The following is a 12291-nucleotide window of genomic DNA, read 5'->3' on the forward strand; positions in this document are numbered from 1 at the left end:
TTGCATTGTTGGTCTGAATTTTATGCAGCTGTAACTGGTTTTCGCAGAAGCAGCAGTTAACTAGAACAGTGCACCAAGTCTTTGTTCTGTACCTCACTGGTTTCCATTGGGGATCAAGGTGTTCCCTTACCCAGCAGAAACCACATGTTTATCACCCATGCACATATGGGAAAATACATCCTAATTATAAATAGGACGTTTCCCTCTCTTCTAGGGCAAGATGTTCATGATTAGTGTCACACATTATCAAGTTCAATTCGGGTGCAATTTTGCATACTATTAGGGACTTCCCCTTTATATAACCTTTAACGTACTGTTCTCAATTCATTGTCAAGTTTCCTCTTTTAAAAGTACTCTAATTTTTACCTTTTTTAACATAAAAACAGTCAATACTGGATCATTAAAACAAATTTTCAATAAAAAAAAATTCTACAATTTACAATATGATTCTAAGAAAGCATTCAACCAGGGCGTATTGAACATATGGATACCAGAACTAAATCTAAAATCTTAAATGTTCATAAATAGGAGAAATTCATGTATTTTCTACAACTCTATGGTTTTTAAGATATTTAAGTTGAATTTTAATCAAGGCCCCACCAAAACCATGTAAAAGTAAGTACTTACAAATTTTGATTTGGCGAATCAGATGCTGGAATGCAAAGATATTTCATGCCCTGTGGAGATAAGACACTAGATTAAAACAAATTCATGGCCTTCTTCAGAGTTTTTAAAGGATTCTGTTAACCGAATACATGGTTTATGAAAAAAACTGTTCATTTTGTGAGAATCAATAATAAATGTTGTTTTTCCCCCCATTAGCCCATTGAGTCCCATCCATGCCAACTGCTCTGGCGCTGCACCTCCTTTTTGCTGCCTACATCCCCTGCTGGGCTCCGGGCTCCCTTCTCTGGAGTAGCGCCAGGATGGTAGGCCAATATGAGCTTTCAGGTTTTATGTAGTGGACATCCCCCTTTAAATATGTTCTCAGTAATAAATGATCACATACTACTAGCGATGAGCGAATATACTCGTTACTCGAGATTTCTCGAGCACGCTCGGGTCTCCTCCGAGTATTTTTTAGTGCTCGGAAATTTAGTTTTTCTTGCCGCAGCTGAATGATTTACATCTGTTAGCCAGCATAAGTACATATGGGGGTTGCCTGGTTGCTAGGGAATAGGTTTTTGCATCCCCTAGAAGACAAATTCCATTGTACATACAGGTATCTGCTATTCTACTCTAACTACCCTCAAAGTGCAAATGAGAGATCTAGCTATTCAGAGAAATAATTATGGTTATTGCAGGCACAAGTTTATGCTAGTCAAAGTTCAGGAGGAGCGCTATACGATCTGCCCCACTCCTACACCAAACCAGACCTTTTCTCTTGTCTGTCCTCCACCCTGTTTTCATAGGATACCACAAAATAGTGCAGTTATAGATTCTTGCCAGTGCGGTTTCTCAAAACACTTCTCTCAGACTAGCATAATCTGTTAAAGGGGTGGTTCTCTTTCAGAAAATCTTGCTCTCCTGGCAGTTTCTTATAAAAAAATAAAATAATATACAAAGTGGTCCTTACACATGTCTTGAAGTGCTGGGTTCCTGGATTTGAATCCAATAGACTTTATTACGTAAGATCCGCAAGGCCCATCAGCAGGTTAATTTAGTACAGGTGCTCCTCATAAAATTAGAATATCATCAAAAAGTTAATTTATTTAAGTTCTTCAATACAAAAAGTGAAACTCATTATAAAGAGTCATTACAGAGTGATCGATTTCAAGTGTTTATTTCTGTTAATGTTGATGTCTTACAGCCAATGAAAACCCCAAAGTCATTATCTCAGTAAATTAGAATACTTCATAACACCAGCTTGAAAAATTATTTTAAAATCCAAAATGTTAGCCTACTGAAATGTATGTTCAGTAAGTGCACTCATACTTGGTCGGGGCTCCTTTTGTATCAATTACTGCATCAATGCAGCATGGCATTTAGGCGATCAGGCTGTGGACCTGCTGAGGTCTTATGGAAGCCCAGGTTGCTTTCATAGTAGCCTTCAGCTTGTCTGCATTGTTGGGTCTGGTGTTTCTCAGCTTCCTCTTGACAATATCTCATTCTTATTGAGGTTAAGGTCAGGCGAGTTTGCTGGCCAATCAAGCACAGTGATACTGTCGCTTTTAAACCAGGTATTGGAACTTTTGGCGGTGTGGACAGGTGACAAGTCCTGCTAGAGAATGACATTTCCATCTCCAAAAAGCTTGTCAGCAGAGGGAAGCACGAAGTGCTCTAAAATTTTCTGGTAGATGGCTGCGCTGACTTTGGTCTTGATAATACACAGTAGACATACACCAGCAGATGACATGGCTCCCCAAACTCAGCAGATGACAAGGCTCCCGAAACTATCACTGATTGTGGAAACTTCACACTAGACCTCAAGCAGCTTGGATTGTGGCCTCTCCACTATTCCTCCAGACTCTGGGACCTTGATTTCCAAATAAAATGCAAAATTGTCCTTCATCTGAAAAGAACACCTTGGACCACTGAGTAATAGTCCACTTCTTTTTCTCCTTGGCCCAGGTAAGAAGCTTCTCGCGTTGTCTATTGGTCATAAGTGGCTTTACACAAGGAATGCGACTCTTGTAGCCCATGTCCTGGATACGTCTGTGTGTGGTGGCAATGAGTCCAGCAGCAGTCCACTGAGAGTCTCCCCCAAATTTTTGAATGGCCTTTTCTTAATCCTTTCAAGCCTGCAGTTATCCCGGCTGCTTGCGCACCTTTTCCTACCACACTTTTCCCTTCCACTCAACTTTCCATTAATGTGCTTGGATACATCACTCTGAACAGCCAGCCTCTTTAGCAATGACCTTTTGTGGCTTACCCTCCTTGTGGTGTGTGTCTGGACATCAGTCTTCCCCATGATTGTGGAGCCTACTGCAACAGGCTATGGGATGCTTAGGAAGCCTTTGCAGGTGTTTTTTGTTAATTATTCTAATTTACTGAGAATGATTTTTGGGTTTTCATTGGCTGTAAGCCATAATCATCAACAGTAACAGAAACACTTGAAATAGATCACTCTGTTTGTAATGACTATATAATATACAAGTTTCACTTTTTGTATTGAAGAACTGAAATAAATTAGCTTTAAGATGATATTCTAATTTTGTAAGAAGCACCTGTATATACGGCACACTGTCTTATGGTGGCTTGACCAGTATCAGTCACTGGCTTGTGAAATGCCCTAAATGAAAACAAATCTATTCTGGTATTAGAATGTATTTAATCCCTAGTTCCCATGAATGTATACAAGATAGTTTGGCTCTTGCAATATTGATAAAGTGACTTTAGGATTGAGTAAAATATTTTTTTTACCTGTTCTGAATACCCCTAATGAAACAGTTCTACCGTCAGAATATATTTTTTTAACAACTCAAACTATATCAATACGCCCCCTGAGGAAGCGGCAGTACACTAACGCGAAACGCGCATCAGGGTTTGGACCGGGTGCCGGACAGGACATCGTGTGACCTATGGGTAATTAACCCTTCACTTATTTATTCACTTTATCCTCACATATTGCTGTTGGTTTACTTGTGATATGCAGTGATCCTATTAGTATGAGTAATGCCATTGTATAAATACGACACCTGTGGTCACTGTTATACATCAGCCATACAATAGCTATGTGTAGACAATTAACACTGGTTTTATGACATTTGATCTATTGTTGTCCTATCATGGTGCATCTGGATCCATGGGTGTATCCTTGGATTTAGTCACAACTTGTACTAAGTATTTTGCACTATATATTACGTGTATGATTTTTTAATTGGAAATTTCTTTTTCAATAAAAATAATTGGTTACTATTTGGCAAAGTCTTTGACTCTTGTATCTCCGGTATAGTATAGCTGCTATTGAGTCGACTTAGGTATATAATTACTGACGTTCTTTTTTTCATCAAACTATATCAATGTCTACCAGCACTGTGCTCTGGCAATTGGAGTAGGCAACTAGAATGTCTTTAAAATTCGCTGAAATAGGGCCGCAATATGAATTTGGGGGTTACCGTACTTTCTTTCTGCCGTGGATCACTTTATAAAGAGAACAAGGGCTTCCCTAGATGGTGCTCTGAACCATACAAGAATTGTTAAATCAATCTCATCAAAGTGACTTTTCAAGAACAAGGTTTGATGACCTTGAAACTACTGTATAGTACAACCACTTTATATAAAGTTTATAAATAGGAAACTACTTTAAAAACTAAGGCAGCTGTGTCATATGAAACTCGAAAGTTAAATGTCGAGAGAAGAAAAAAGTAGCATGCTGAGCTATAATGAGAGCTTTTGTTTCACATGAAAAACAGGTGTTGTGGCACAAGAATCTGTACGGCAGCTGTGAGATTATTGGTGGAAGAACTGCCTGCAGAGAGGCAATGACACAAAGATACAACATAGTAAGCGAGTTGTAGGGAGGATCGGGAGCGCTTAGAAATGCATTAAATGTCACAAAAAATAATAACCATCTGTATGCACATCCAAATCGTGCTGCAAAATGGGAGAAATGATTGATCACTTAAATTGACGGATACACTTTTGCATGGTGTCACAGCTTGCTCCAGATTTCAACGAAACCCACACAATTTACAAAACCAAGAGAAATTTACATATTGGAGTCTCAAACTTAAGACTTCGCATGCTTAGAAGACAAAAAAATACTTTATATCAAAAATCTAATTCTTGTGAAAAGGAAAAAAAAAAATAAAAAAAAAAAAAATAGTTGACAAGTTAGGACATGTGGAAGAAAATGTGGTGCCAAACTCTAAGGCCAAGTGCTTCTGAAGATTATTCAGCATCGCTGATATCTTTATTTCTACTTTGCACTTGAAGGTCACAGTCTTGTATCATTTCAGAAATTAAATGAGATCTAAATTACACAAATATATTTAATATAGAAATAAATTAATAAAACCAGGGACCATAAGGTTACCTTGGCGTACAAGTTTAATTTGTTCTGTGACCGAACACTTAGCTCAATTTGCTCATATATCAAATTAAAATGTCCCCATTAAAATGAATTGAAATGCTATTAATCTGTTCCAAACCACACCAATTTTTTGGGTAGGTGTTTTTAAATAAGTAAAAATTTACTTTATTAATAACAAACAATAATCTACAGTATGAAAAACTATTAGAAGTGTATTAAACACTGCACTTATTTTTAATTTTTTTTTTTATATACGGTTACTTTACTTAATCATCATCTTCATTGAATTTTGCCTTTTTTGACACACTTTACTTGCTTTTATATATACCTGAATATTTCCTTATGGAGTCAGCACTATTAATCAGAAAATAAATAAAGCAAGGTGCCACATATAAATATAGCAAATATTGAACCCTTAAGCCAACACTCCAAAGAGTCAGAGTGCAGATACTAGTGCAGCATACTGTACCTTGCTGCACATGTGAAATAATGTAGTGCCATTAAAAAAATAGCAGAAGCATAAACCAAACAATAACCATTATCCTATGTACAGCCCCATGTCAAATGCATGCAGTGCTAAAATGGAGTCCACCCCAGGAAAAGAATTTACAAGAAAGGTCAAAAGTGCAGCTGACAGGACAACTCACTATCTGAGGCTACGTCCCCACGGTCAGTAATCGGCAGTGCTTTGGACGCAGCACATGGCCACTTTTGAACGTAGATGATTCCGCATGTGTTCATTGAACCACCGCGCCCAATACATTGTACAGGTGGCATTTATCGTACGGGTGGCATTTAGCGTGCGGATGACTGAGCGTCTCCGCAAGATAAATAGACATGCTGCAGTCTATAAAGACGTGCCGCATGTCCGTCTCCGCGGGGAAGCCGCAGGCGTCAGTGCACGCATAGAGGAGATGAGATTTCTTGAAATCCCATCCACTATGCTGTAACATCTGGCCCCTGCTGGTTTGGATGCTGCATTCACATTTAGATTTCTTCCCTCAAAATCTTGGGGATGTAAGCGATGATCAAGGTGAGCGGTTTCACCAGGACATTAAAGTAATGGAACACCGCTACCAGGGTTTTTGGAATGACTCAATGATGGCAGATTACTGTTGGATGTTATATAGGGATAACTCTGAAAAATCCTATCAACGACAGTCTAATGTCAAGTACTTTTAATTTTTGCTCATATTTTGGTTTCTATTTTACATGTGAAATTTGGGTTCAATAAAAACTGTTTTGTAAGGTGAAGCATTTTTCTGATCTGTAGATTACGGTTTTCTTAATGTTGCCAGTATATTTCCTATACCTTATAATAATGATGCTGCTCCATGGAAACTATATATACGTGCTACAGAAAAACTATATACATTTTTGAAATCAGGACAAAGTTGATTCAGAAAAGTACAAAGTCACCTATGAGGATTACAAAAAAACATTTTTTGTAGACCTGTGATTCTTTAAGGGTATGTGCACACGTTGAGTATTTGCAGCAGATTTTTCTGCAAAAAAAAGTGCAGGAAAAAACTGAGCAAAATGTGTTTTGTTGCATATGAATGGAAGAAGAAAAAGCTATAAAAACACTGAAAGAATTAACATGCAGCATATTTGAAAAAATGCTTTAATGGTTCAAATCTACAAGGGAAAAAATGAGAAGCATGTGCATGAGATTTCAGGAAAGATATACATCTTGGCACCGTATTAGGCCAACACATGAGATTTCAGAAATCTAATTCGCTTAGCCGGTACTGTAACACTTTCCACTGAAGAAAAACAGTGTGAACAGGTCTTTATAAGGACTCTTTGGTAACTTTTAATAGTTAGACATTTTACAACAGAGGTACTTCATTCAATCTATAATTTGAAGGGTGACAGAAATTGTTTAAGACATGTAAGGGTAAATGCTTACAAGTTTTCTGAATTTTTTTTTTTCAAACTTGTCCTACATGAAAATATATGTCTGGCAATTTTCTTGGAGGCACTACGGTATTAAGTAGCAATCTTTGAGACTAGATGTCTTCCAATCTATAGAAATTCATTTATTTTGATAGACTATATTGAATAAAGAACATTGCCACATTAGTGCCAGAGTTCAAATGATGTAAAATTACATAATACATTCCGTGAAGAAGAACAACCTGTGAGGATGCACAGCGAAACTTCAACAGGAAGCAATACAAATCTTATTTTAAAAGCAAGTCAATGGAGGTCTGATAAAGCTCATTGTTTTAATTGTAACCAAATAAACAGGAAGGCAAGAGTAAGGGTACTGTCACACAGTGCAATTTTGATCGCTACGACGGTACGATTCGTGACGTTCTAGCGATATCGTTACGATATCGCAGTGTCTGACACGCAGCAGCGATCAGGGACCTTGCTGAGAATCGTACGTCGTAGCAGATCGTTTGGAACTTTCTTTCGTCGCTTGATCACCCGCTGACATCGCTGGATCGTTGTGTGTGACAGCGATCCAGCGATGTGTTCGCTTGTAACCAGGGTAAACATCGGGTAACTAAGCGCAGGGCCGCGCTTAGTAACCCGATGTTTACCGTGGGTACCAGCGTAAACGTAAAAAAAACAAACAGTACATACTTACATTCCGGTGTCTGTCCCCGGCGTCTCAGCTTCTCTGCATTGTGAGCACCGGCCGGCCGGAAAGCGAGCACAGCGGTGACGCGGTGACGTCACCGCTGTGCTTTCCGGCTATGGTGCTTACACAGTGGAGAGAAGCAGAACGCCGGGGGACAGACACCGGAATGTAAGTATGTACTGTTTGGTTTTTTTTTACGTTTACGCTGGTAACCAGGGTAAACATCGGGTTACTAAGCGCGGCCCTGCGCTTAGTAACCCGATGTTTACCCTGGTTACCCGGGGACTTCGGCATCGCTCCAGCGCCGTGATTGCAACGTGTGACCGCAGTCTACGACGCTGGAGCGATAATCATACGATCGCTGCGACGTCACGGATCGTGCCGTCGTAGCGATCAAAATTGCTCTGTGTGACAGTACCCTAAGCAAGAGCCATTACTACATTGATGTCCGAAATGGATACCAAGCAATCTGACAGCCAAGACATTCCCGGAGAGTTAACGAAGACATATAGAGAACCTACACAGGTTCCAAGCACATCAATAAGTAGAGCGGCCAGTTAGCGATTACAGACAGGGACTAAAAATACAAGAGAAGGGCATGTTAACTATTGGAAGTCTTAGAATATCCCATTTATTTTATTCATACAGTATCTGATATCACATTGTTTTCATAGGTCTCAATCTGGAATGTAACAAGGGCACAACAGGACAATTAGATGTCTGATCATATTTCATTATGAGTTATTACAATACATAAATTATATTATATACGTATTTCCAAAATAAACCAAACAGGCATTTTAGGAAAGACACATATGTCCTAGTTGTGCTCGAGAGTTACTCTAGCTTAACCCCATTCCTCAAGTTTGAAGCGACTTTCAGCGAAGCCGAAAACACCTGATGCAAGCACATGAAAGCAATTCATTTCACTGTCTCCATTTCTCTTCCCCATCCCCATGCTTTGAAGAAAACTGTGATTTTTTTGGTAGACATTTTACTCTCGCTTGTTTCAAGTCTTGACAATCTAGAAATCCTACAACTTGTTTTGTGTTTCAAGCTCTCACTGTATCGGTTTAACTGATTTTTGGTTTCAGGAGAGGCAACAATTTCATCTAGTTTTGGTGGTTAGGAATTGGATTGATTAATACATTTCATTTTTGTTTTTGCACTTACATGTAGCTATGTACATTTACGGTGTCATATGCAGATAATAAATGGACTCATTCCTGTGACTGCCTTGCAAACACATACCGCTCAAAGACCGTCAAGGCTGATCGGTCTACAGCATTGTGCAGATACTTTAGATTACTAATAAAATGCTATTTGCACAGCTGGGTCATTGGATACATTTTTTAGATGGTGCTGAGATGTAATATTAATGTGTACACCTGACAGATATCCTTGGAAAAGAAATTACCATAAAATAAGATGAATTCAGTATGTAGAAACCATATGTAAAAACAAAACATACAGAGAGCATCAAACCTTCAAAATGTGCAAAAAAAAAAAAAAAAAAGCACATACAACGCACACAAATGCCATCTAATTTCTCCTTTCTGATGAACTGATAAATCCATTAAAAAAACAAACTTAGGCTACGTTCACATTTGCGGTCAGCGCCGCAGCGTCGGGCGCCGCAGCGGCGCCGCATGCGTCATGCGCCCCTATATTTAACATGGGGGCGCATGGACATGCGTTGTGCTGCGTTTTGCGCCGCATGGCCGCAAGCGTTGGACGCAAGAAACGCTTCAAGTTGCATTTTTTTTGCGTCCAACTTTCGGCCAAAAAGGACGCATGCGGCGCAAAACGCAGCGTTTTAGCGTGCGTTTTGCCGCGTTTTTGTTTGAGTTGTGCGCTGCGGCGCCGACGCTGCGGCGCACAATGCAAATGTGAACGTAGCCTTACAGAGTGTGATACCCCAAGTGCAGAGCTCAAAATGACAGTTCTTATCAAGTGGTTCAGAGAACTCTAAAGAGAAGGTCCATTCATTAACGCCATCCTTCTGTGCGCAACAAGTAAACATGTACATGAAACTGTATTTTATAGGAAGTACTGTGTCCAATAAAACAATGGTAAAGATCATTTACCATATATACTGGTGTATAAGCAGTTTCTCAGCACATTTTTTTGTGCTGAAAAAGCCCCCCCTCGGCGTATACTCAAGTAAGGGTACCAGAAGACGGATGAGGAGCGGCAGCGCGGAGCAGCAGGTCACGGGAGGCAGGAGCCGGCTGCTGCGGGTAAAGCCTGTGCCCGCTGCTAAAGAGAAATGAATATTCACTACACTCACAGTGAATATTCATTTCTCTTTAATAGAGGGCACAGTAGTCAGACGCTGGATTACAGCAGCGGTCGGACAATCACATGTGCCCACTACTTAAAGGAATGAATATTTATTGCGAGCGCAGTGAATTATCTATCTTTAGTAGCGGGCACATGTGATTGTCCCGCCGCTGCAGCTGCTGGCATCAGAACAATACGATACGCTGCGAGGGAGCGCAGGGACAGTAAGTAGGATGTTTTGTTTTTTATAAATTTTTCTTATGGGGGCCATACATACAAGGATAGGGATGAGAAGCCATGCACACCAGGATAGGGATGAGGAGCCATGCACACCAGGATAGAGATCAGGAACCATGCATACCAGGATAGAGATGAGGAGCCATGCACACCAGGAGAGGGATGAGGAGCCATGCACACCAGGACAGAGATGAGGAGCCATGCACACCAGGACAGAGATGAGGAGCCATGCACACAAGGATAGGGATGAGGAGCCATGCACACCAGGATATGGATCAAGAGCCATGCATAACAGGATAGCAATGAGGGGGTCATGCATTAAAGTATAGGGATGAGGGGCCATGTATAAAAGGATGGGGATGAGGAGGCCATGCATACCAGGATAGGGATGAGGAGCCATGCACTTTAATTATAATGTTGCATTAAAGGGAATCTGTCCCATGTTTTTGCTACTTCATCTGAGAAAAGCAAAATTTAGAGACTCTGATTCTAGTGATGTATCACTTACTGGGTTGCTTGCTGCAGTTTTTATGAAATGTTTTGTCTGCTGCAGTTGTATCAGTTCCCTGAGCTATTACCCCACCCACAATACTGATTGGCAGCTTTCTGCCTATGCACACTGTACAAAGAAAGCGGTTAGTCAGTGGTGCAGCAAAGCTATACAGAATTCATGAATATGGAAGACTATATGGCAATAGGCTTAAGGTACCTTCACACTAAGCGAGTTTACAACGATAACGATAGCGATCCGTGACGTTGCAGCGTCCTGGATAGCAATATCGTTGTTTGACACGCAGCAGCGATCAGGATCCCGCTGTGAGATTGCTGGTCGTTGCTGAAAGTCCAGAACTTTATTTCGTCGCTGGATCTCCCGCTGACATCGCTGAATCGGTGTGTGTGACACCGATCCAGCGATGTCTTCACTGGTAACCAGGGTAAACATCGGGTTACTAAGCGCAGGGCCGCGCTTAGTAACCCGATGTTTACCCTGGTCACCATTGTTAAAGTAAAAAAAAAACACAACATACATTCCGGTGGCCAGCGTCCGCTTCCCTGCACTCCTCCTGCATCCTGTGTAAGTGCCGGCCGTAAAGCAGAGCGGTGACGTCAACCGCTCTACTCTGTGGGAGATGCCGGAGTTGTTCGGCGCTGACACAGGATGCAGGAGGAGTGCAGGGAAGCGGACGCCGGACACTGGAATGTGAGTAAGTGTTTTTTTTTTTTACTTTTACAATGGTAACCAGGGTAAACATCGGGTTACTAAGCGCGGCCCTGCGCTTAGTAACCCGATGTTTACCCTGGTTACCAGGGGACTTCGGCATCGTTGGTCGCTGGAGAGCCGTCTGTGTGACAGCTCTCCAGCGACCACACAACGACTAAACAGCGACGCTGCAGCGATCGGCATCGTTGTCTGTATCGCTGCAGCATCGCTTAGTGTGAAGGTACCTTTACTCTCCCTCTAATGATGATCTCCTGCTGATAAATCAATGATTTTATCAAAACTACAGCAAGCAGTCAGGTAAGTGACAGATACCTGAGATTGCAGGAATTAAGTTTTCTGCCCTTTCATCATCGAGCGCTCAAATAAGGTAGTAAAAACCGGGTGACGGATTCCCTTTAGTGTGGTTGGAATCTACTGAAATATCAAAACTCAAAAGAATTGTTTCACGGAGCTGTTTTAGCTTTACTTTGTTTGCCAGACCGAGAGATAACGCACAAAGATCACATGAGTAAATAGAATCAGATTGATTTCATTGTGTGCTGTGTGTTTGTATATAAATATTGCTGAAAGTATAAATGCTGGGGCGAGAGACTGACGGGTTGGATTGCACACAAGTCCATTTAATTCTTACCCAGTTAAAATATTTTATATTGAATACAGTACTTTAGAATTTCTATGTCTTTTCTTGGGCAGGATCACAATATCTAAGAATCAGTTTGTGATCCATGATTGGGAGTTCCTGTGATAACATTTATTCTGATGTAAATTAATCTTACCATAAAATGTCACGACGTTAAACGTGTTTTAGCAAGTGATCAAGGATAGAAAAAAAATGACAACAACCATCAAAAAGTTTTTACATGAACTGTGCAACTCTGAATTGCAGGATTACTACTAGTGATGAGCGAACGTGCTGGGATAAGGCGTTATCAGCATGCTCGGGTGCGAACAGTGGCTTCGGAGGGCTCCCCGTGCCTGCAT

At 40.7% G+C, this 12291-nt stretch overlaps 1 protein-coding gene across 2 annotated transcripts in view; it reads right to left on the reverse strand.

The window, feature by feature from the left end:
* Window positions 1–12291, reverse strand: part of DUSP22 (dual specificity phosphatase 22) — an 85023-nt gene that overhangs the window by 27456 nt on the left and 45276 nt on the right. For both annotated transcript variants that reach the window (XM_077269782.1, XM_077269783.1), the window contains one exon: window positions 628–677. In XM_077269782.1, coding sequence (XP_077125897.1) covers window positions 628–677 — 50 coding nt within the window. The remainder of the gene's footprint in view (window positions 1–627; window positions 678–12291) is intronic.

Source organism: Ranitomeya variabilis, chromosome 6 (assembly GCF_051348905.1).
Source record: "Ranitomeya variabilis isolate aRanVar5 chromosome 6, aRanVar5.hap1, whole genome shotgun sequence".
Lineage (NCBI taxonomy): Eukaryota > Metazoa > Chordata > Amphibia > Anura > Dendrobatidae > Ranitomeya > Ranitomeya variabilis.